This window comes from Siphateles boraxobius, unplaced genomic scaffold (genome assembly GCF_051911475.1).
Source record: "Siphateles boraxobius isolate OS27281-9 unplaced genomic scaffold, OSU_SipBor_1 49, whole genome shotgun sequence".
In the NCBI taxonomy this organism is placed as follows: Eukaryota; Metazoa; Chordata; class Actinopteri; order Cypriniformes; family Leuciscidae; genus Siphateles; species Siphateles boraxobius.
In genome coordinates this window covers 108,626-135,753 of record NW_027509130.1, presented here as the reverse complement: position 1 = coordinate 135,753, position 27,128 = coordinate 108,626, and the positions used below count along the sequence as shown (strand labels likewise).

At 38.0% G+C, this 27,128-nt stretch overlaps 2 protein-coding genes and 1 pseudogene across 7 annotated transcripts in view; 2 read left to right on the top strand and 1 right to left on the bottom strand.

Moving 5' to 3' along the window:
- LOC143711142 (uncharacterized) overlaps positions 1-15,596 on the top strand; it is a 376,270-nt gene extending 360,674 nt beyond the window's left edge. For 2 of the 5 annotated variants that reach the window (XM_077202484.1, XM_077202483.1), the window contains exon 2: positions 13,577-15,596. In XM_077202484.1, coding sequence (XP_077058599.1) covers positions 13,582-14,535 — 954 coding nt within the window. In that variant the 5' untranslated portion in view covers positions 13,577-13,581 and the 3' untranslated portion in view covers positions 14,536-15,596. Of the gene's footprint in view, positions 1-1,327; positions 1,418-9,921; positions 10,145-13,576 lie in introns of those variants that run through there. The other 3 variants (XM_077202482.1, XM_077202481.1, XM_077202485.1) reach the window with 3 other exon arrangements.
- Positions 1-27,128, bottom strand: part of LOC143711083 (uncharacterized) — a 164,794-nt gene that overhangs the window by 92,052 nt on the left and 45,614 nt on the right. The gene's annotated exons all lie outside the window — the stretch shown is intronic.
- LOC143711131 (uncharacterized) lies at positions 1,408-27,128 on the top strand (annotated as a pseudogene). Its single transcript, XR_013194749.1, has 3 exons — positions 1,408-1,417; positions 22,290-22,543; positions 25,832-27,128. The product of XR_013194749.1 is annotated as an uncharacterized LOC143711131 (transcript).

Sequence of the window (27,128 nt, the reverse complement as noted above, 5' to 3'; positions counted from 1 at the left end):
GCCAGCTAGTAGTGCTAGAGGCTGCAGTCTTTAGCCTCCTTGTTAGAGCGCCTGACTCTCATGCCGGAGACCCGGGTTCGAGGCCCGCTCGGAGCGGGTCGAGTGGGACCCGGGTGAAGGGGGGTTATATTGGTGCCGTGACCCAGATGGGAGTGAGGTTTAGGGGGGTGAGTGTAACGGAGGCCAGCTAGTAGTCGCTGTGCGAGTAAACCTCACTCCTCTGATCTCAAAAAGGCTCTCTAGTGACGGATGCTAGAGGCTGCAGTCTTTAGCCTCCTTGTTAGAGCGCCTGACTCTCATGCCGGATACACTGGAGGGGTTACACTGTATTTATTTAAGCCCTCTTGTTTGCCCTGTGTTTCCTTGTTGAGTATTATTTGTTCCATGCCCAGTCTCCGGTAGTCTCGTTTCCTATAATACCAGTTACAGCGCGAAATAAACATGAATGAGCATCTGAAAGTGTGAGAGTACAACTTATCGATATCCGTACGTCACATGGAATCGCTCAATCAGTGTTCCAACCGTGGAAAGACGTCAGTCAAAACAGCTTGCAAACAATGTCATGTAACGTCACATTTACCTCAGAAAAAAACATATCCAGTGACAATGAACTCGTTAGTCAGCTAGAAAAATTAACACTAGAGAGGAGCATTTTGCTATGCACCATATAACATATTCTTTATAATTTTTAATGTTCTTCAATATTTAAGGCATGTCTGAATAAATCTGGCAAGTTTTTATGACAGCCACCATTTAAAGGGCAACTAAACACTAAAACAACTTATTTTAGTTAATGATCTGTAAGAATGGGGCTTCATAAATGCTGTTAATTGATTCCAGTAATTTTTTTTACATTTGGGTTTAAAGTGTTTTAATTCTGCAATATATGTTTTAAAAACGTCTGAGTGCTGCCCTCTTTAGGTTGCACGGTGGCTACTGCAGTTGAATTTTCCTATTGGTGGTTGCGGTGGTTCGTGACACAGCGGTTGTTGGTGACGTATGCAGGTTCCATACAAAGAGATGCATCTCAGGTGCACGCCCCCCTTCGCTGGGCCATGCCCACTTTTCCAGCATTTTTCAAATATTGCCAGTGGGTGGAGTCAGGCTCTGACCAGGGGTTTAGTTACCCTTTAAATGTTTATTTTTCATATAACTTTATTGTTATAAAAAAATCGAATTGCAAGCTTGTCAATCAAAAATCGAATCGAATTGTGAAATTTGTGTCAAGACCCAGCCCTTATAATAATGGAAGGCTACTAGTAAATATGTAAATATGCGAATCTACTGCGTGACACTCATTGGCTACGGGGGTGTCCCGTACGCGCGTGCGTTGGAGGCCGATGACGTCACCGCTCACTCGCGCCGTCTCTCTTCCGTCATTCAGTTTCAGCGTCTGAGGTGAGGAGAGCAGTTCACGGTATTTCTCATTTTTACACAACCATCAAAAACACTTTATACAGATTGATTCAGCGACAGACTCATTTCTGTATTGTTTTTATCGGACACAGCGATACTTGTGCGTCTTTTCTGGCGTCTTCCTTCTGAAATAAACATTTAGTGCAGCAGCAGCGAGCATGAGGAGAATATGTTGAGTTCATTCAGACCTGAGAGATTTTGTGTTCGTCTGTGTGATTGTCTCGATGTTAGGAGTGAGAACTGTTACTGAATGTCGAGTCAAAAGTTAAAGTTTGAGATTTGAATTGATGGGAATCAATCCCAAGTGCACTGTTGCCATTTTCATTTTTAACTTTATTTCTTTGTCTATTATCTTTTGCAGATTGCATTTCCTTGTCAAAATTGAGATATATTCTAAACACTTTATATTGTGAGTAATGAACGTGGTAAATTTAAAATCTATAAATGACTATTATTGAAGTTTGACACAGGAATCGTTAATTGCTGACCAGTCTTTATTTTCAAGAGTTTTAAGGTCGTTGTCAGTTTCTGTAAACAATTCTGTAACACGTTTACGATCAAATTACTTTATTTGCACTTAATAGTTGTTATTAAGTCGAATTTAGATTCATATGGACATATTATGGTTATATGCATGTAGAAGTTCATAAAGATAGGTGTCATTTTATTTTGCTCTATTATTGATGATTCATCCTTGTTTTATTGTGAGAAATAATTGTCTTTCAATAGAACAGTTTTATAGGCTTTTATCATATGTTCAGACTCAAATAATGTTTCTAACAGCATCATACCTGTCAAGTTTTGGATTTGAAAATAAGGGAAATTTTCCGGCGCCCCCCGCGAGCAGTCCCACCACCCCAACCAAGCTCCAGTAACGTTATCCCTTACATTTTAAGACAAGTGTTATAGCTTAAATGAAAACACAAAAGGAGAACACAAAATATGAAGAGCATTTATTTAAAGGCCTATTTGCATATTTTCTGTTCACTTAACATTGCTTGTCTCTACATTTTATTTTCATTCCACACATTCTTTTCATTTCATATTGCTTGTCTTTTACAGATTTTCTTTACATGTAACATAACTTTTCTTTACTCTTTTAGTGAGTTATTGTTGAAATTTGTTGCAGACTTTGCATTCTTTAACCTGTTAGGCTGCAACCCCACTTTTGAAAAATCCCCAGAAATGGCATACCCAAACTGAAACAGATACAGTCCATGAACCATTTGCACTAAAATCACGAGTATGATGTCATTTGAAAGCTGACACCTGGCAGTTTATTGTAAATGTAGAATGATTTATTGTCATAATGAAAAAATAGTTATTAATAGCTGTAAAGTTAGTAGAAATTTATTTTTTATGAAACATCTTCATGAAAATAAAATTGAAATTGGCATTGTATCAATCTATGTATCCACTGCAGGTAAAGCCACATGTCTGACCATGTTATATCTATATCCTGAAGATGACAAGTCTAAAACTCTGTATTTAATATTGAGGAACTCCCTGAATGTCACATGATTATGGCTCTTCTTCATGTGTTCCATATATGGACTGCATGTGCACAGGGCGCCCTCAGGCTGCCAGTATGGATTGAAAAAACAGTACATCAGAGTATCCAGCGCTCATAATGATTACATCGGCACATTTGGGTACATTCTAGGGGTGGAACGATCCGCTTTTTTTGCCTCCGATACCGATTCCGATACCTGGGACTCAGTATTGGCCGATACCGATCCGATCCAATACTAAAATAATAATAAAAAAAAACAGTGCCAAATTACCTAATAAACTGTATCTGTATGCCTCACTGTGGGGAAGAGACTGGGATTATTCTTTTGTTAAAGGCATCAAAGCTTGACTTAAACATTATTTTCCTTACTTTGTAAAACAATACAGACAAAATATATACTATATAATTAAAATACATTTATTTTAAAATTTTAAGCGCAACTTTTTAATGAAGCAGCAACATATGTTACATAGATTGGACAGAACAACTAAGGCTATCAATAAACTGCCATTGCGCAAAAGTATTGTAATATGAAATGCTCCAATTCAGAGCGGCACGAAACCTTATGCGCATCCCGTGCGCAGAACGATGCGCTCGAAGCAACATGGAGTCACGGCGCGCAGCGCGTCGCATTGAAAAGTTCAAAGCACAAAAGTAAGATACGTATATTTCTTTATTTGTTCATTAGTTTGGGCCTTTTAACAGTTTTAAATTTCAGTTAATGTAGGGCTGCTCGATTATGGAAAAAATCATAATCATGATTATTTTGGTCAGTATTGAAATCACTATTATGTAACACGATTATTTCACATGACTTTGGGAACATGTTGCATTTATTAAAAGACACCTTTCAACAACTCTTAAAAAAATCTAAATTTGAACATTTATTGTACTTTTTGAAATATTAAACAGACCTCTAAACTCACAAGTGGTGAAAAAGGTGACATGTTTACAAAGTAATTTGTTGTAGGGGGTCACCAGGGCATTATTTGCCTTTATAAAGGACAATTTATTAAACCTTACTAAATATGTTTTATGTCAAATTCTTACATTTTATCAAATTCAGTTTTAATAAAAAGTGCTGTTATCTATTAAATTAATTTACACTGCAAAATTACAGCTGTGTAAATATTATGAGATTAATGTTTAAACAAATAATAAAATAAAAAATAAAATCAATGATGCCTTTGCCTTTAAACAATAAATCAATAGGTGGCGACAAGTGACCGTCTTAATAAATGAATCATTGAGTCATTCATTAAAACGATTTGTTCAAAATAATAAATCACACAGTAACAAAACACAGCGCTTAGTGATGCTTTTCTTTTGTAACTATTTTCGTCGGTGAAATGGAACAAAACCAGTCAATATTCCGTCTAAAATGTAAGTTACTACATATAAACTAGGCTACTTGTTTATAAAACTATAAATTCAGTGTAACATTTGCAATCGTGATATTATAGAACAGCCCTTAGTCGTGTTATGTTACTTAACTATCATATAGCCTATTATAAATAAATAAAAAACTCAACATTTCTACCTCAGTATGTTTCTTCTGTGAGTTTTTGTGTGAGCTGTTAGGCTCATTTGTTTTGATTTGTCACTTACTGTATGTCTCTCTCACACAAAGGCAGCGCAGCTTCCAGAAACTACCGATCTCTGTTTACACGGACTGTACAAGATCAAAACCATCTCGCGTTTCGATCGGTCGGGCAAGTAAAACGCTCTTTCACTTGAAACTTAAAAATCCCCTTTTCCCGGACAAACAGACACGTTTTATGTCGCTCCCTGTGTTCATTCTCGATGTGTTTCGTTCTGTAAAGCGGAACAGATGATCAGGTCACGTGTGCGCGCGCTGCCGTTCGCTTGAACTGAGGCGATACAGTGATCGAGCAGAAATGAATGAAATTTTAGATGTTAAAGAGTCTCACTCCAGTCTATATTAAATTAGCCAATTGTTATTGTGAAGTTTATTGTGCTTGCAGTTTATGAGGCTGAGAGAGTTTAAGGCTTCGGGAGGGACGGATGTGCGCTCGCGCGAGTCATTCAGAACACAAGACAAAATAACATGACAAAATAATCGTTTTTACTCGATTGTACTATTTTGGAGATCGTTGGGAGCTAAAATCGAAATTGAAATCAAAATTCGATTAATTGCACAGCCCTAAGTTAATGTGCGTGTGAAGAGCAATTATATCGCTCTCTACTCTAGTGTTGTGATCACTGAGGAGCAGGGGCGGAGCCAGACGATGTAAACATTCGGGGCTTAGCCCAAACCTAGGGGCGGTCCAGGCAGGGGCATACTCCCTTGGAGATTTTTCCCCATTTGTGTCAGCTAAATGCACTATTTTTCAGGCTGTTTGAGATATTAGAAAGCCTAAAAATCTATACACTACCTGGGAAAATTATGATAGTTAGGCCTACTCAGTAAAAATAAAAAAAATCACAGAGTAGAGCCTACAACCTATTTTGTATGTAATTGTTCTCCAGCTGTAGTGAATCCAAAACACCAAAAATGTTAAGGATGACTCATTTTTTTCACCCCTGGCAACTAAAAAGAGGCAACCATTATCTGACTATTTTTAAGTTTGCCTAAATAGGTAAAACACAGTGGTATCTGGTGGCGTGTAAAACTTATATAGCCGCCCTTTTAGACTGGGGCCAAAACGCCACCATAACTTGCTGAGAATAATTTAAGTCTCATGTGTGCAATAAAAGTTCCAAAGACCTGTGTCTTATTATTAAATATGTATACTTTTTGTTCAGAATTGCTGCATTAAATATTGATGATATTGTGCAATATGTTACAGTAAATTAATGATGCGTTGCCCAAAAAGCTTACATATAAAATTGTGGACAGTGATATTCATTTAATTAGCAATACTCTGCTGCTACCATTTATTCATTATCACTGTTCACCATAACAATTCCTTTAATTATGTAAATACTAATATGTTTATTACATTATTACAGGCGCATCTCAAAAAAATGTAATATTGTGGAAAAGGTCATTGTGCTGCACCACCAGAACAAAACTGACAGATTGAATTCTCAGGAAACCTTTGCAGGTGTTTTGAGTTGATTAGCTGATTAGAGATCTTGTCAGGTCGTATAAAAAATTATTTGTTCTAAAATTCTAAAACATTTTGAGATAGGCGTACTGGAGTTTTGATTTCCATGAGCTGTAAGCCCATCATCATGATTAAAACAATAAAAGGCTTGAAATATTTAACTTTTTATGTAATGAATCTAGAATATATTAAAGATTTACTTTTTAAATTAAAGTATGGGGGGAAAAATAACTTATTGACGATATTGATGCATCTGTACTTGGAATTGTTGTCATCACTTAAAGGTATTGTAGGTAGAAATCCCCAAAAATACTTTTTTCCAATTTTTTTCAAACTGTCTTTATATATAATTATATAATTATATTCCTGTCTGGAAAATAAATTATAAAAATCGAGTGTCTGTAGTTCTCTCAGGACTGTAATAAACACAGCTCATTATTCCAACCGGGACGAAAGAAATGATTGGCTGGGGCGACTGTCACTCTCCCTCGCTACCATGGATACCACCTCTGCTGATACAGGAGGAGCCCAAATGCGCGCACCCGTTTGAAAAGGAACGGAAGCTAGTAATAACAAACAATTATGGCAGAGAAAGAACAGTCACAATTCTCAGTAACGTTACCTGCATATAGAGGCAGCGAAGTCAAACGAGTTAAAAAAAGGAAGACAGTATTTGAAAAGGCTATGAACAAAAAGTCTTTGGATAAATAAAGAAATCATAAGAGAGTCGGCATGGCTTTCCAGCGTCGGCTACTACTGAGTGATCTCAAGGGGCTGAAAAGTGACTCCATGATGGCTTTATTTCTGCTGGACAGGTAATCTTGCTGTTTTCATTTGGATGGCATTTATTTTTTCATGAAGCATGTATCACTAGCACACCTAACTACCTAATATTAGCTACCTAACGTTACGTAGCATAACTAACGGTACTGGCTTAGCTATGACAGTGTAACTTTGGTGTCGACTAGTATAACATTACTGTTAGTGAGCCAGGGTTGAGACGATAAATAAGCAATAGGCCTATCTGCAGTTGAAAGCTGTTTTATTTAATTTCGCCGAATCTAACTTTAGGTTAAAAAGTTTAGGGGATCTATTTTTATACCTAGCTTTACCCTCTGCCTAAACTGTGTTCCTATTTTCACCGTGAACTCTACCTACTCCGTTTTTTCACGTTTGGTTTGTTGTTATATGCTCTACATATGTTTACATATTTCTTTATGTTGTATCTGTATGTGCTATACAATATATGTTGTGTGTGTGTGTGTTATATTATCTTGGGTCTGCAATGCAGTTGTGAGAAGGTGTTTGAGTGTATGTAATTCAGTTTATCTGTAAACAATCTTATGTTATGAATCTTACAAATTCCCCTTCATCACAGTGTAACTGATAGTAACGGCAAACGTGTATCAATGAAGCTATTTATAGCTTTGCCTTATATTGAGTTTGATTCCGTTACGAGCTAGTAAAATATTTGTAACTTTACAAGTATCGTTATGCGAGCTGGATAGTGAGTACTAACAGCCATGTTAATTGTTTATATTCATACTGATAAAGTTAGTTATTTTATTACTTGTGATTCTGACATGATGTCACTACATCTGGTAATGCTGGGAAACACGTCCGACTCTTCCAGCTGAGCGAATGGCCGGGATTGCGCGTTCATTTGTTTTGGGGGCGTGGCTTTGGAAGGAGCCGAGTAGGGAGGGAGTGGGAGTTAATGGGATAATGAGCTGTGTTTATTGTAGTCCTAAGAGGACTACAGACACTCGATTTTTATAATTTCTTTTCCAGAGTACTTACATTTTAATTATGCATTGATATATAAAGACAGTTTAAACAAATTTTGACAAAAAGTATGTTTGTGGATTTCTACCTACAATACCTTTAACTCAAGTGTTAGGCCTACAACAGCAGATTCACATGTAACACTTGTCCGCGGTTCGTCTGACGCTGCTTCTGAATCTCTCTCCGGCCGGTGAGGTTTACTGTTAGTGTTCCGTATAAAAAAACTTTATGATGTCCATAATAACTTCAGCCGGTTAGCCAGTAAGCTCGCTACGACGCCGGTTTAAACATACAACAGCCCGCAAGCGGCCAACCCCTGATGACAACGGCGAAGAAGATTAATTTATATTCTTCTTCGTTAGTTTTTATTGGCAGTTGGCAAACAAGCTGAGTGATGCGCGATGCATTACCGTCCGCCACCACGCACATTGTTTAATTTTTTGCCGCTCCATCAGAAATTCTGAGAGGAAATCAAACAAAGTTGAAGTTATTTTAAAAAACCTAAAAGATTCGGGGCTTTTGACAAACCATTCGGGGCTTAAGCCCAATTAGCCACCCCCCCGCTCCGCCCCTGCTGAGGAGTTGTGTTGTGATCTAACAGACACCCGGTTGAAAGTAACATGTGAAACTCCAGCACGTTAAAGTCCTTTTATGCAAACAATAGACCTTTATATACATATCTACAGTATAATAATAGGAACATTGACTCATCTTGGAGAGAGTTTCATCGTGTTGACTGTTTTACCCAAGCGCGACGCGCTGTTTGAGTGCTGAGAATGACTGACAGCCGCAGCGGAGGGAAGCACTTAGGTGAAGATTAATTTAACGATTTAAATCTGTACCTCACATTAAACTATATGTAATGGCTTCAGAATTCTTGGAATACAGTACACGAAAACATTATAGTGCTTTATAATGTTTTTGTGCCTTTTGTGTTGTATAACAATAACATACGTAGGCTATACAATATCGGATCGGATTTGGATGGTCTCGTCTGGCGATACCCGATCCGGCAAATATTGCTAGTATCGGAGCAATACCGATACTGAGTATCGGATCGGCGCACCCCTAGTACATTCAATAAATATTATTCCTGTCTATATAAATCGGATGTAAACCTATGAGAATCTATCAATATTTCTCCAAATCTGCACATTTTGAGCTAAAAGCCCTGAGGGACGTTGTTTTGTCAAGCGCTGTCATGACGACCTCATAGGATTTTATTCTGAATGACAGCGGCTGACGCTCATAATTCATAAAGGTATCGACTCATTTTTTGATCACATAAACTACTGACACAATTTAAGACATAACTGTCACTATAAGTTTCTGAGAATACAATAGTGGTCAAATACTGAAACTTGAGTGTTATATCTTTTTAATGATGTATAGTTTGTCAAGGTAATAACATTAAATCTGATAGTAACTTTGAACTATTTAAACAAAAAAAAACTCTTCAGTGCGTCGGCGCTCTGGCAACGGTTAACAGGTTTTAAGATGCTAAAGTCGCAGTTACAAAACGCGTGACTGTCCCCTACCCTGCTCCTCTTCAGAAAAGTAAATTCGCTGTCCCATTGATCGCGGTATTTTGGGTTTTGGTTTTGTGGCAGGAGTGTCTTCCGTCTCAGTCGTAGCGTCAGTTATCGCGAGGCTAGTGACAGAGCTCAGATTGAGAATGTTTTTTTTTTTTTTTTTATCTGCCCGGGGTATTATTATTTTTTAATAACGCTGGTTAAAATACGGGAGATTTACGGGAAAATAATAATACGGGAGGACGGCGGGAAAGAAGGGTTGACTTTCCCGGCAAAAACGGGATACTTGACAGGTATGAACAGCATACACTCAGAATAAAGTGAGATGCTCTGCTGAAAACACTCTTTATTTCATGACAATAGTTCCTGTTTTCACCTCATTTATTATGCTGATGTCTTCAGATCTCCTGTAAATTGACACTTAAAGCTCATTTCAATGTTGTCAGCAGATTGGGGGTATTTGTTGGTTACTATATGTACGTTTATTTCTGAGTTTAACTATTTTTCTTATCAATATTTGCATTTGAAAAAATTACATTACTATATTCTGTTGTCCATGAGCATAAAAACAAACTCGGTAAAGATATATTTTTGATTTTGGCAGATCAACTCCTCACACTACAATTCGTCATCAGTGAAGCTCCTCCCACTGTAATTCTCCAATAAATGCTGGAATATTCCCATCATTCTTCAAGTAAAGATGAGCAGCAATGCATCAGGAAGAGCTGAAATCTGTAAAGACTGAGTTTATTAAAGAGGACAGTGAGAACACGAGTGATCCAGAACCTGCAGAATGAAACACACTGAAGATCCTGAAGAACAAATAGGTTGGTTTTTATTCTTCATTCATTCATAGGGGTGTAACAACTATATGTCACAATGAATATTTTTATTCTGGTGTCACTTTTGTCCTGTGCATTGGGTTTCTAGCACCAAGTCCAAGCCTATTCGTTTACACCCACAATGTAATATGATATTTAGCAGTTTAATCAACAATACATTGTTAACTTTTTAACATATCGTCGCTGCCCGATGAAACTCACGTATGTCCAAAACGGTTACTTTTCAGGAAGTGAAAAAAACACCGTAATTTCAAAAGCAGTTGAACGTAGCGTTGCATACTTGGTACGGCATCTTTAAATGTAACCATATTCTTGCCAGTGTAATGATATAATCCACATTTGACCAAAATCGAGTTTAAATGGACATACGTGCATATTTTACAGTAATGGTGGTCGATACGCGTTCTTCCGATCATTAATTAGGATGACCAAGTCGCGTTTCATATTGACAGATGAATAGGCTACGCTGAGTTTATTAAATAGCCTACGTCTCAGTTTATTAAATACGCTCAATTATATTAAATAGCCTACGTCTCAGTTTATTAAATACGCTCAGTTTATTAAATATCTCTTGCAAACTATGAAGGGACAATTAATCAATACACTGACATGGCAATGCTAGACTGATACTTTGTTTGCACAGTCCTACCGTAATTTTGTGAATATATAATAAACTTGTGAACAGTTGTCAAAAACAAACGTTTGCTGATACTTTACCTCACAGTGTTATTCGGCTATCCAATGCTGAGCTTCCAGAGACGCTTAAGATGAAACTTCACGAGACCGGCGAGATGCCGCACAGGGTGGGAGATACGCGGCGTGATTGACAGCTTTGACACCAAATGGATATACGTGAAAATCAGATGACATGATTTCACAACTTTTCATTGGTCTTTTAGATAATGTGAAGCGTACTGTATACGGAAATGAACCTGGACATTCTATCCGTCGAAAAATCGCAAAATCGGCAAAATGGACATACGCGGTTTTCATCGGACAGCGACGATATGTATTAGAGTATCACAATAATGTCGTATCATGAGTTCAGTATCATATGTATTCGTTACACCACTATTAATTTAGGATGCTGAAGAACATTCATGTTATAAAGCTTCAAGCACTTCATCACTTTTAGATTTTGTAAAGCAGGGAAAAAATCTTAAAGGGGTGGTAAAACACATTTTTTCGAAGGCTTGATTGTGTTTGTGGGGTGCACTGTAACATGTCTTCATGCTTCGTTTAAAAAAAAAAGTGCATTATTTTGCATATATTTTACCTTTATTCTACACTGCTCTGTCCCTCCTTGTAAAAACGGTCTGATGGTTTCCGGGTTCTATGAAGCCAGTCCCTCAAAAATACGCAATGGGCTCAGATTGGTTAGCTGGCCCAGTGTGTTGTGATTCGCTAACCGCCTAGTGCATGTTTTCCGGAAACGTCACGTCCCGTACCTTTACCAGTAGTTTGTGCTTTGGTGTATTATAAACAATGGTGTCAATAAAACCATACCAATTTGAGCCCAAATCGGACCCAGAGAATGTTAGTGAAGATGATGGAGCAGAACCTGTTCAAGAACGGCTGTTAAACGACGTTTCAGAAAGGTTTGTTTTTTGTTTTTGTTGTCTCATTACTTCTTAGATAAGCTGTTATTTAATTGTACTAATTATTATAGTACTACAAAAAATAAGATTCATAAACAACTATATCATATAATCGTTCTGACAAATTATACTACAGTCCTCAAAGGGATTTTTTTGAGTAAAGACTGCGGATCTATAGTGATTGTTTCTGACTGTATGGCACCGTTACTTTTGTATTTTTAGAACGATTGTAGACCAATATCTGTCGCTAGAACTATTAACCCAAAACGAACACTAAACATTGGCTTTATTACAGTAGCCAAGTCAAACACAGAACCATGTTTAGCATGCCTTTAGATAAACAAGCATGTAGATTAACATAAAAGCTCTAATCAAAGAATAATTTACACTAATTCCAAGTTCGCTGTTGAGATAAAAAAAAAGTTTGTAACCTTAGGGGTTTGTCGGATAACGTTAAGTATGAATGAGCATTTAACAAACTGGTTTGCAGAGCCAAACAGCGTTGTCATTTGTTTACTTCCTTGCTGCAACGTACAATACTTACAGGTTGTGGCCCGTAAACAACAGCTTCTGTTTTTAAAGTTGGAACTGCTCCATCTTTCAGGACGGGCCGTTGTGCGAATCCTGCATTGAACTCGCCACGATTGTGAAAGTATCCTCCGTAAAATGTGCAGCACATAGAGCGAGATTTGGGTAATAATTATGAGGGGCCGAGTTAAAAATAAATTTTAACCATTGATCCCTAACTCCCTCGTCCCTAGGAAGGCTGAACAAAGTGGACCTGCAATCCGGATGAACATAACAGCGTTTCCATGGCATTACGGCAACATCAGCCAACTCTTCTCCAAAGCAATATAAAATGGCCTCGCCTCGAATTTAGTATTCTCGGAGGAGGGGTTTATTGGGTTTACTGACGTCAGCAACGCTGGAGGAATGTCGTGTAGTCCCTACCGGCCGTTTGCTGTAGTCCTTAGAAATTGATTTCTTTAAAAGCAAATATCTCCCTTTGCTTTGAACTTTGAGCGCTGTAACTTTGCAGATGTTGTTTATGCTCAAACAGCAACATTACACACTAGCTAAAGTTAGAAAAGTGAAATCGTGTTTAAAGTCCCTCTGTAGTCAATCATTTTATCCCTTACAACCCATCTTTAAACATCAAAACTACATATTTAAACGTTTTTTTTTAAAACTTGATTTTCACCACACAGGGTATTTAACAGCTGTGAAATAAAATAAACTATGAAATGGTTGAAAATATTTTGACTTCCAACAAATGGTCAGTAAAGGGAGGTTTGAGAATTTTATATTAATTGTCAACATTACTTCAAATTAAATACTATTTTAGGTCTTTTATTTCATATGTATTGTATATCCGGTTCACACAGGGTGTCCGTGGATCTTTAAAAAGTCTTAAATTAGATTTTAAAAATTTTAAATTCAGTCAAATTGACGGATGAACTTTATTTGTTACCCAACCTTATGATTTGAAATTATTAGTTTCAGTCGTTTTGAATGGAAGATCCCCAAACCGGAAATTCCACCCATAATTCAAAACGCAGTTGGCAAAGATCATTAGTTATTAACTTAGGGGCCTCTAACACGACAGCGTTCTAACAGAAAATCCTCAACGCGCTCCGGCCCGCTCAGAAATAGGTTCCAAGGTGCAAGCCTTGAAAAAAGTTATTTCTGTTATTATTGTACGTTTTTGATATGTTAGATAATTCTGTTGTTGATCGAATGTATAGTGTACTATGTAATAGTTTTCACTTTTATGATGCATTGAAAATGAAATTAATTCCTTTTTTTTCTTTCATTTCAGACCTGATGGAAGTGAAGGAGGAGAGTGAAGAACTGAGTGAAGTGGAGGAGGAACATCATGTCAAACCTGGAGAAAAACCTTTGAGTCGCTCAAAGACTAAAAATATGTTTTTAAAGAAAAGAAGAGCCAAGAAATCTTTCACCTGCAATCAGTGTGGGAAGAGTTTCACAAACACACGTAATCTTGAGATTCACATGAGAGTTCATACTGGAGAGAAGCCGTTCACATGTGATCAGTGTGGGAAGAGTTTTGCACAATCATCACAGCTTCAGAACCACATGAGGGTTCACACTGGAGAGAAGCCGTTCACGTGTGGTCAATGTGTGAAGAGTTTCACACGATCAGCATACCTTAAAGAACACATGAGGATCCACACCGGTGAGAAACCGTTCACATGTGATCAATGCAGAAAAACATTTATTGTGGCACCCGCATTAAAGAAACACCTTAAAGTCCATACGAAGGAGAAGCCACATTCATGTTTTGTGTGTGGAAAGAGTTTTTCAGTGCTGTATAATTTACGTACACATCAGAAAATTCATTCCTATGTAAAAGATCATGTGTGCTGTGAGTGTGAGAAGAGTTTTGATTTAGTGAGTGATTTAAAACAGCACCAGGTAATTCACACTAGAGAAAAACATTACGAGTGTTCAAACTGTGACAAGAGATTCAGTCAGTCATCGAGCCTGAAAACACATGAGAGGATCCACACTGAAGAAAAACCTTACAAGTGTTCACACTGCGACAAGAGATTCAGTCAGTCGGCAAATCTGAAAACACATGAGAAGATTCACAGTAGAGAGAAGCCGCACACGTGTGATCAGTACGGAACGGGTTTTGCTTTTGAAAGTCAGCTGAAGCCAGGGCTCGACATGAACGCTTGTCTGGGACAAGTGGATTTTTTGAAGATGCAAGTGAAAGAATTTTACATGGCCGACCAGACGAGTAGCCTGGTTTAAATATCAGTTACAAAAAATAACTAGGTAATCGCCAAACCGAGAGAATGATTCTGATTTTGTTACATTTAGTGCAGTGTTTCTCCTAGAATGTATTCAGCAGCGGTGCAGCTAAATCTTTCCATGATCAGTAATATCCCGACATTCACTTACACACCTAAAAACACTGAGACATGGCGACCGGCGGCTCTGAATCCATTTGTTGACAAGAAAAGGAGGAAAGAGCCACATATGGAAATATTTTCGATTAGGCTAATGTCACGTTGCCTTAAGGCAAAGGTCTTCAATCCTGCTCCTGGAGGGCCACTGTCCTGCAGAGTTTAGTTCCAACCTGCTTCAGCACACCTGCCTTTTGTATATTCAAGCGATCCTGAAGAGCTTGATGAGCTGATTCAGGTGTGTTTGATTAGGGTTGGAACTAAACTCTGCAGGACAGTGACCCTCGAGGAGCAGGATTGAAGACCTCTGCCTTAAGGGGTCGTTCACATAGCGCGTTTTATGCGCATGCAAATTCGTTATGTCAAAAGCGGCATGCGCGCTCACAATAGAAGCGACGGCGCGCTCGTTTTTTCAAGCGTGCCTCTGTTCATGGGCTTTGTGACTTTGTGGGGCTTCAGTGTCACATGATCCTTCAGAAATCATTCTAATATGATGATGTGATGCTCTTTTTTTTTTTAAAGATTCTTTGATTAATAAAAAGTAAAAAAAAATCATGTAATAATATTTCACAATAATTTAGGCTACTGTTTTTTCTGTATTTTTGATTAAATGCAGACTACATGAGCGTAAGACTTCTAGCAAAAACATAAAATATATATGTATTTATTATTGTTTTTATTTTTTTTACATATTGCCCCTTGCTTACATTTGAGCCCCTGCCCCGATGAACTCTCTGCACGTGCCTGGAGGGAAGTGAAGTAAAATAGGCTATGAAAGCTAGTCACCTTTTAAACTTATGAAAAGTTTCATTTGGATTTGGCCTTAGAGATCTTCTATGAAAAGCTCACAGATTGGGTGTGGCCTTTGCATTAAGATAAAATTTTCAATAAATTGTAAAGAATCTTTTTCTGTGTTGTGCTGTTTCATTTCCCCCCTGTCAAATTTCTACCTTATAGCTGAAAATTAACACAAAAGAAAAACATGAATAATCCTGTCTAAAATTATAAAATTAAGGTTTCTGTTAGTGACCAGTTCAAGGTACGTGCTGCCATAATCATGCCTCGAATCTGTTGATGGCATGTCATATTTGTTTGTCTCAAAATGTCCATTTCTATCCACAAAACTTGCCAGAAGTCATGATTTAAGGGGTTATTTAAAAAATATGCTTCCTTTTGGTAAATGTATGAATTATCTGGATATTTAGGTAATAAAAGGTTCAGGGAATCTGTGTGCAGTCTTTTCCATTGCCAGGTAAATACTAATTTATTGATTATAGATAATGTCTATGATTGATTGTTTTATTCTTTGAATTGGATTTTGAATGATTTATTTAGGTACCATGATAGGTACACTTCTGAACCTAGAAAAGTTATACTGCTCTTAACACCAACTGAGAATCCATTTCCCAGGAGTTTTACCTCCACCCCAGTCAGACCAATAGATGCACCCGTGTCAAATCCATATCTCACTTCCACACCATATGGACCGGCTTTAGCTGATGCACTGGCGACTTCAGCCCGAGCTATTGGTCTGACTCCATCCACACTGGCTTCAGGCCTAACTGAAATGCTGGGACCTTTGACTTCTGCCTCAAATACACTGAATTCAGCACGAGCTCGTCCAACTCCTGCTTCTGCAAACGCTCCAGCCATATATGTTAAACAGTGCCTGTTTAACCTTTACAAGGTTGATGACGCACTGAATGGTTCTGTTTAAATTAGTTCAAAATTTTGCATGCAAAAACTTGCTCGAGAGTTTGATCAAAGAAATGAGGGATTAAAACTGTGAATAGAAAGTCGTCAGTAATTATAATGGAGACAAAATAAAAGAATAGTTAGAGCCGTAACCGGGCCGGAGAGGTGTAAAGGTGTGCAGGGAAGACTGAAACTGAATGGGGCAGTTTGCATCACAAAACAATAGATACAATACACCTAATGGATGCTTAGAAAATTGCAATAAACAACAGTTTGCATTTTAGTCTTCTCAAAATAAAATCCCTTGACATGATCTTGAAAAACATTTCATAAAACTAAAATATTTTCAAATGAGACCAGACATATGCTTTTAGTGCAAAGGGTTCATGATCAGTATCTGTGACCTTTCGACGTGATTGGGTAATGTGTGGCGCATCACAGAACTGTGCAAGACGAGCAATTGTGGTTAAAAAGAATATGTATATATATAATTTTCTTTCTTTTTTTTTTAGAAAATGACACGTTTTGGCTATATAACACCCTTATTTCTCGGCTGGGATTGTGTAGAGCACTTTGAAGCTGCATTAAAACTGCAATTTGGACATTTTGGATGACGTAGTGGTGAGTAAATTATCAGGAATTTAGGTTTGGTCAGTCCACATTCTGGTGCCCTAAACGGACATTCCCTTTATTAGCCTTTACAGTCTAAGTACACTTGAACTAATGCCAAGCGTTATAGCCGGAACTCTAAAATCTTGCTGTGCCCCAATGCTCAACTCAAAACTTGACTTTAGTCCGTTACTAACCTGACGTAGATTTGCGGTAACAATAGATACTGCATAATCTACTAAAGTAAATAATATCAGAGTAAATCACAATGAATACAGACTATTTATTATCCTCTGCCGCCCCACTATATGAGCACATGAACGCATGAACTTCATCTTCAGAGCTGCTCTAAGAATCACTTCATGAGCATTTTACTGTTTATATTTCAGAGAAAATCGTCATATCATAGACACAGAAACTCAAAGGTTAATGGCAACTGTCAGAATAAATGTTTGGCTTAACTAGAAGAAATTGTGACAAATATATTGCGGTTGTGCAGTAGAAGGTAGCTACAAATCAATGTAATAATAATAACAACATTAGAAATAATAATAAAATCATTTTAACAGTAAACCTCTTGTGCAGCAGTAAGTTTGACAAACAGTTTAATTTGATTAAAAAATAAATTAAATTAATGTTGTATGCCTTCATGTGATTGCCAGATAAATTAAAATGCGCAATACAGAATTTCACATAGGGCCCTATTATTTTAATGCACGCATTTTCTGCTTGTGAAAGTCAAGTGGCTTGTTTACTTCTGTTCACCTTTTAATGACCATTTTGACAACTCCTTCTTTAATGCAATATAGTGTTTTAAACTGTGCAAATAGAAAAGTCAATAGGCTAGTTCAAGTCAGAAAATTCTCTAATGATTTCCATTACACGAGAGTAGATGTTAAAACTTCATGCTGATTTGTACTCGGCTTTCGCCAAGATAAGCACCAACTAAGACATAGCTTTACAGTAACCTATGCTTCTACATCCATTTACGCTTCTTTCCATATGGTGATGTAAATCTCCTTCTGTCTCGTGTTAATAGCTACAGTGTATTGCGCGTCAGCACACACAACGGCTGCAACCACAGTGCGGTCCCCCCATGACAACCATCTGGATTGAGCTGAGTAGAGAACATCTCTAGGGTGTTCAAGTGGGCACCTTCCGTCCTCAGTGTTTCGTCGACTAGCCCACGACACCTCAAGAGGGCTCGATAGTGACTCTGGTGTCCCAGAGTCACCCCCCTCCGTCCCCCACTCAACTCAGCCCAGCTTACTGACCTCTACTTCCCTCTTGCTGCTGAGACCTAACCACAATCTCTCCGCAACCCAACCATACGCGCCAACCCGTTTGACTAAGGCTGTCGAGCCCCACTGGTGCGTTAATATGCAGTTTCAGTGGCAACGGTTCCGTATGGCATACCACCTACCGCAAAACACAATACCTGCCCAACCACCCGTCATTCACGCAATATACACAGGAACGTAATGACTGTAAATACTATACAACCTATACAAATAAACCAACAGTTGCTGCTGAGACCCAATCACAATCTCACAATCTCTCCGCAACCCAACCATACGCGCCAACCCGTTTGACTAAGGCTGTCGAGCCCCACTGGTGCGTTAATATGCAGTTTCAGTGGCAACGGTTCCGTATGGCATACCACCTACCGCAAAACACAATATCTGCCCAACCACCCGTCATTCACGCAATATACACAGGAACGTAATGACTGTAAATACTATACAACCTATACAAATAAACCAACAGACTCTTCAAGTTTTCAAGAAACCGTAGCATGGCGGCCTGTACACAGCCAGCTAGAATCTTTCCGTCTCAACCACAGCCAGTTGATGCTCCTTTCTGCTGCTTCAGATAAGTTATTTACTGTGCGACGCAACTCTTGGCCACTGAATCCGACGTCTCTGAGGAACCGGGTTGTAGAGTGTGCCACAAAACCTCGACAACCCACTTCCACTGGATAAACCTGGACTCTCCATCCTCGCTGTTCTGCTTCAGTGGCCAGATGAGCATACCGCAATTTCTTTCTCTACTATGCCTCATCTACCGCATCCTCCCATGGCACTGTTAACTCTATCAGTTGAACAATGCGTGCTGATCCAGACCACAAAACAATATCTGGTCGTAGGTTAGTGGTGGCAATCTCAGGTGGAAAAATAAGCCGTTGATCAAGATCAGCCAGCATCTTCCAATCCCTAGCAGCTTCCAGTTGTCCTGGGCGAGAATTGGTGTTAGCACCTTTTCTTGGTGGTTGCTCGCCTGGGCGGAGGAATATTGTCTTCTGCGTGTAATGTTTTACTAGAACAGGCGGCAACTTATTGGTCATACTTAGGTTTAGGTTCTGCGGTGATGGGAGAACATCATATGTTGACCTAATAAGGAAACTGATCCTACTCTCTTCCATTGACCAAAGGTCTTGCCAGCCCATTTTGCGTTGTTCCACACTCTCCCATCTTATCCACTCTCCCTGCTTGGCCTGGGAAATGGCCTTTATACATCTCATCCTCTCCTCCTGCTTTCGCACCTTGTTGACTACCAGCTTCCTCCTTTGAGCTGGGCCTGCCTTCTGCCATTTAGGAGGAGCTAAACTGAGCCCAAAACCCCCTCTTCCATGCTGTACCTGTCCCATGATATCCCCAATTTGAAGGTCAGCCTTTGCCTCTACTACAGATTTCTTTGCCAGTTTTTACCACAGGGGCTGCCTCCCTTACACATTTGTCGCGTGACTCTGCTAAAGTCATTTCCAGTCTGACCTTGGCACACTTAAACTCCTCGGTTAAAGCAGAGACTGGCAGCTGCAATACTCCTTTACTATAAAGTCCCACTCTGCTGAGGCAGCGTGGAACTCCCAACCATTTCCTGATGTATGAACTTATTAACGCTTCCAGCTTATCCACTGTTGTCAAAGAAACCTCATACACAGTCAGTGGCCACAGCAACCTTGGCAGTAGACCAAACTGAAAGCACCAGAGTTTCAGTTTGCCTGGTAGAGCACAGCTGTTTATGCTCTTCAACCCTTCCACTGCTTGTCATCTAACTTCTCCCAATCGAACTGTGTCCTTTAGATCCCCATCGTACCATCTCCCTAGACTCTTCACTGGCTTCTGAGAAACTGTTGGTATTGCCTCACCATTAATGAAGAATGTTTTATCTACTACCTTGCCTTTAATTACCGAGATGCTCCTTGATTTAGAGGGCTTAAATTGCATTCGTGCCCATTCAATATTATCTGTTAACTTCCCCAATAACCGATTAGTGCAGGCTACCGTTGTAGTCATGGTTGTCATGTCATCCATGTATGCTCTGATTGGTGGTAGTCGCATCCCAGAAGCCAAACGCTCTCCTCCTACTACCCATTTTGATGCCCTAATGATTATTTCCAGTGGAGAAATGGTGCATCCTGCCATTATTCCAACCTCTAAGCATTGCCATGTAGTGCTGAATTATGGAGTTGAGAAACTAAATTGCAAATCTCCAAAATAGGCTTTCACTAAATTTGTTATCGACATCGGTACCCTGAAAAAATCAAATTATGCCCAAAGAAGCTCATGTGGCAATGAACCATATGCATTAGCCAAATCCAGGAATGTCACATGGAGCTCCTTCCTCTCCTTTTTAGCTGATTGAATTCGTTGCCAGATAACACTGATGTGAGTTCTAGTTCAAGTCAGAAAATTCTCTATAGCACTTCTAGAATGAGGAAAATCGCAATTCAGATCTTGGATCGTGATTTTGTGTTATAAGATTATGATATGCTTTCTTGGGAAGATCGCCCGATAGTTATTTATTAACACCTGTTCACACCAACACAAATTATTGAAATGGAAATTCAGTCCGATTTTCATTTCAGATTTGTCTGTTTAGCAAAAAAACAATCCAAAAAAAACTAACAAAAAACAGCAGTAAATGCATATTCACTCTCATGACACTAGGTGGCACTCATGGGAAAGCAGAAATGCAACATCTTTTTCCTGACAGACGCTTTACAGAGAGGAACATCAAACAGTATTTTTTCATATTTTTGTATTTGCTATGGTGCTTATGGCACCTCTTAGTTTGTGTACATCTCCTCATGGTTCTGATATTCACACCGCTAGCTAGATCACATGACAGGTTATAACACTACACATTGTTCACCTGTAGGTGTCACTATTACCAAAATTATTACGATACTCATAATACAATTTCACAAATAAATAACTTAAATATTTAGAAAGAAAATACGCCTTTATCTGTGACAGCTACAGTGCTATTTTCACATCTTTGGCAGATCAGATTTGTTAGTTACTTTACATTATTAAAATAGGGCCTACTGGAACAGATACTGATAAACACTTTACTGTACCATCTGACGATGGTGAGAAATAACAGTATTGTCTTTCAATAGACCAGTTTTACAGGCATTGTGTTTCTAACAGCAAACACTCAGAATAAAGTGAGATGATCTGCTGATGATCCTGAATGTCTTGTTGAATGAGTGTTGATAGTCTGAGGCCAATCAATATTAACAGATCTGCTGAAAACACTCTTTATTTCATGACAATAGTTCCTGTTTTCACCTCATTTATTATGCTGATGTCTTCAGATCTCCTGTAAATTGACACTTAAAGCTCATTTCATTGGTGTCAACAGACTGAGGGAATTTGTTGATGATAAACATGTACATTTATTTATGCTTTCAACTGTTTTTTTCTTAACATTATTTATATTTGGAAGAATTTAAATTAAGTTTATATATATATATATATATATATATATATATATATATATATATATATATATATATATATATATATATATATATATATATATATATATATATAGTCTTTAGACGTTTCTGCATATTGTAGAATATTTTTTAATTTTTTAAGTGAAATCTATGAGAATATTACCAAAGAAATTATACTAGTATATCTGGCTCAGGGCAGAAGCATTAGAGAAGCAAAGCGTGCGACTGGAATGTATTGTACCTGTTTATGGCTATTTATTTTCAGGCCGGGATGGAAATGCTCATCTATGGCGAAGCCTTTAGTCTAATTTCTTGGATAGTAAAGTTTATTTTCTGGCATCAAAACCCCAAGACTTCAAGATTGATTTTTAATGAACTGACTCCATAACAATATTTGAATGAAGAAGGATAATAATGTTAAGGTTATGAATTGAATGCGCATCAGTTACTTTATGATAGACGGACAGACGTGTTTAGATGTGTCATTTAGTAACAAAAAAAAGAAAGAAAAGAAAACTCACTAACTGATATATTTTTGATTTTGGCAGATCAGCTCCTCCCACAGCAGTCACATCATCAGTGAAGCTCCTCCCACAGAAGTCACATCATCAGTGAAGCTCCTCCCACTGCAATTCACCAATAAATGCTGTACATTTCCATCAGCTACAAGTGAAGACGAGCATCTAAGCATCAGTAAGAGGTGAAATCTGTAAAGACTGAGTTTATTAAAGAGGACAGTGAGAACACGAGTGATCCAGAACCTGCAGAATGAAACACACTGAAGATCCTGAAGAACAAAGAGGTTGGTGTTTATTCTTCATTCATTCATGATGCTGGAGAACATTCGTGTTAGAAACATTTCATCACATTTAGATATGCAGTTAAACTATGAAATGGGTACAGATGTTCAACAAATGATCAGTAGAGGTAAATGATCAGTATATATATTATATATACTACAGATATATATACTATAGATATTCTACGATATTTCTTCAAAAGAGGATCGTGGAGACATTTTAAAAATCTTGATATCGCACAAGTCAAGTCACATTTATTTATATAGCGCTTTTTACAATACAGATTGTATCAAAGCAGCTTCACAGTGATAGCATGAAAATAATACAACCAAGTTCATTTCTAGAAGAAAATTGCATCATCGTCCACCTTAGGCAGATCAATAATATTGTTGATCATTAAATGTCCGCAACTACAGTAAGCAAGCTAAAAACTAAGGCGACAGTGGCAAGGAACCAAAACTCCATCAGTGACAGAATAGAGAAAAAAAATTGGGAGAACCCAGGCTGAGTCGCTCAGTTCTCCTCTGGACAACGAACGAACAGTGTATGATTATGATTCAGGCAACATCACAGGTCAGAAGTCAGATTGGATCAGAACATTCAGAATATTTATCCATTTCCATCCGGTTGGAAGTTTGAGTCACACCGTTATGGAGACGAGTTTGTTGAGGTGTCCATGAGGCCTTCATAGTTTGAAACACCCCTAAATAAAGGGGACAAAGTGACTTGACTGAACTTAAAAACGTTTCAGTTTAAAATATTTTTTTTAAATCAAAGTGCCATGGTAGGTCAAACTACCTTATATCTGAAAGCCAGGTTTTTGCTAATATGTGTCATTATTAGCAGAACACATTTGGGGGAAATTTATGTTGGTACAGGATGATGTTTTCCCCTCTTTTCATCAGCCTTTTTAGTTTACGTGGCTGTTTTACATCATCTTTGACATTCTCCATTGTGTTTTAAAGCGGTAAATTCTCAATAGAATTCAAATAGCACATTTTATCATCTGTGCCGCAATAGAAACAGCTCACGCAAACATTTTCACACTTTTCCCACCCGCTGGTGAACGTGCGCTGAGTAGCGGTGATTCACGCGCATCACACATTCAAACATGATGGTTATTTTAGTCCTAGACTAAATGTGAACATGTATTTACTCATCTCACTTGCATGAAAACATGCAGTATTCATCAAAATGAATACAAACAGTAAATTTTATATCTTGAGGTTGAGATTGATATTTTTACAATTCATTATATTAAATCACACAAATAAATTTATGTATATACTTTTACTTAGTCTCACTTCATTAACCAATGTTTGCTGCTGAGCTTCAATGATCTAATTCAACCATACTAATAAGCAAAATTACTTTATATTAGATGTAATCCATAACGGCATTAAATTTGTTTGAGTGGCGCCCTCTGCTGTACAGGAGTAAATATGCATTTCCTTTAGCCTGAGAATTATCCATTCCACTTTTGCTGTGTAAGGGCCTTAAAGGTGCTGTATGAAACGTTTTCACTCTACTAAAGCATAAAAATACCATAATATGTTATGGTAAGATATTGAGGAAACATGCTGAGTTCACATACTCCTTTCTCTGAAAACCTGTTCTACAGCCAGTTATTTTACTTTAAAATGTGAGTTTCTGTGTTGAATTGTCTGGTTTTGTTTTGGTCTGTGTGATACTGAACATTGCCAGTTTTCACTGTTAATTGCGCTCGTTCCTGTTGGGTGTCTTGGGGCTGCACGATTATCACAATTTGCATTGGAAAAAAAATATAGGGATATTATAATACATGCTTAAACAAAAATTGTTAACACACACACAAGTACTGTCCCCCTTAACATACACATAAATTGTAAGAATATGACTAATAGTAAAAACTACTAATAAATAAACATTAGGCCTATACTAAAGCTATTAAATAGCAGTCCCAAACTAGTTTTTGTTAATACAATGTTGTTATGAGCCACAACAGTAATTAAAAAAATAACACAAAGTGCAAATAAAGTGGCATTTTGGGGTTAATATGGAAATGACAGTTACCATGGTGAATACACAATACTAACAAGAACTGTTAATGAAACATGGAAACTGCTCCTGGTGAATGGAGTAACATCATTACTGCATGCAAACGTACCAGCAACGTGAATTATTGGTATTTTACTTTTATTTAGTGAATTACTAATTTACAGCGTAACGCCGTTGCATGCTCGTAGTTTCTTTTGCACTTTATATACAGTGAAGCGATACACAGCGCGCACCACTGCATTTGCGCATGCAATTGAAGAGTGCGCGCTACGAGCACAGTATAACGGCTGACAGGACAAGAAAGTCTGTTTTTCTGAGGTGAAAGAATTTTTAGTTCAGCGTACACTTACGTCACTGCCTGCTTGTTCCTATTGTGCTGGATTTTCTGAAGTAGGCTAGTCATGATTCGCCTGTCATAACATAACAAGCTCTAAACGCACGCACGCAAAGTGGATTTTCTTTTGTAATCGCGGCTTTGAACGATTACGTAATCGTGGCATCCGTAATCGTAATTGTAATAAGATTAATTGTGCAGCCCTAGCGTGTCCTCAAACTGGCAGCCTCTGTGAGCGTCGAGTCTGAGGAGGAGGAGGCGGGGAAACGATGATCTCTGATATTTGGACTGCAGTGCCTATTTCCACCACTAGCTGTCATTCTTACAGACTGCACCTTTAACTTTGCCAAAAATATAACTTTTTTTTTGTTGTTATTAAAAAACAAACAAGCGAGCTCTACCCAGGTTAGAAAAAGTAACGCAAAAGTAATGTAACACATTACTTTTCATAAAAAGTAATTAAGTAACGCAATTAGTTACTCTTTTTAATATTGTAATGTATTACATTTAAAAGTAACTTTCCCCAACACTGGGCACATAGTTTTTAATTATTGTTGTTGAAAAATTCCTAACAAATATCGAGATAGGCTACTTTCCCCCCCCAATATTGCACACCCCTATGCACTATTGTATAAATGTTAATATTACATTAAATAAATGTGTCATTAATCAAATATATTTAATATTTCTCACTTCAGAAACGTGATTTGTGCCTGAAATGTCTTGAAAATAATAATTGAAATATCAATGTATCTCATTCATGCAATTCATTTATGAAAACAACACCAGAATTATCATATTTTATAGCAGTTATCTACTAGTACTTTCTGCTATTACATCATGGCTCACTTTCATACTTCTCTCTTTGAATTATTGTATGTGCTGAAAATGAAATTAAACCTTTTTCCTCTCATGTCAGACCCGATGGAAGAGAGCGAGGAGAGAGAAGAACTGAGTGAAGTGGAGGAGGAACATCATGTCAAACCTGGAGAAAAACCTTTGAGTCACTCAAAGACTAAAAATACATTTTTAAAGAAAAGAAGAGCCAAGAAATCTTTCACCTGCACTCAGTGTGGAAAGAGTTACACAGCCAAACATAATCTTGAGATTCACTTGACCGTTCATACCGGAGAAAAGCCCTTCACATGTGATCAATGCGGGAAGAGTTTCACACGATCAGCATCCCTTAAGAGTCACATGAGGATCCACACCGGAGAAAAGCCACATATGTGTGTTCAGTGTGGAAAAAGATTCCCATTAAAAAATCATCTTGATGTTCACATGAGGATCCACACCGGAGAGAAGCTGTTCACATGCAAACAATGTGGCAATAGTTTCAGTCAATCAGGACACCTTAATGCTCACATGACGATCCACACCAGAGAGAAGCCGTTCACATGTGATCAATGCGGCAAAACATTTCATTTGTCATCAAACCTGAAGAGACACCTGACAGTTCATACGAAGGAGAAGCCACATTCATGTTCTGTGTGTGGAAAGAGTTTTTCACTGCTGTATAGTTTACACGTACATAAAAAAATTCATACTGGTTTAAGAGAGTACATGTGCTTTGAGTGTGAGAAGACTTTTACTACAGCTGATCAATTAAAACGGCACCAGAGGATTCACACTGGAGAAAAACCTTATAAGTGTTCGCACTGTGACAAAAGATTCAGTTGTTCAGCAACTCTGAAAGCACATAAGAGGATCCACACTGGAGAACAACCTTACAAGTGTTCACACTGTGACAAGAGATTCAGTATTTTAACAAATGTGAAAACACATGAGAGGATCCACACTGGAGAGAAACCACACACATGTCATCAGTGTGAAAAGAGTTTCACGCAATTATCATCCCTTAAGAGACACATGAAAATCCACACTTGAGTAAAGCCACATACGTGTGTTCAGTGCAGAACTAGTTTCAGACACAAATCAACTCTTAGGTACCACATGAGAGTTCACACTGGGAAGAAGCGTGTCAGGCTTTATCTCTGAAATCACATCAGCTTCTCATTCTGAAGAAAGACGATTTAACTGATCAGTGCGGTAAACAGTTTCATTGGGCTTCAGTCCTGAAGAAACACCTGAAAATTCACACAAAGGAGAAGATTCATTCGTAATATTACAGCAGAAAAGACACGGCGGTGTGTGTTTCAGTGCAGGAAGTCCTTTACTATCGAGGTGAACTGAAAGAGTGCCAGAAAATTTACACT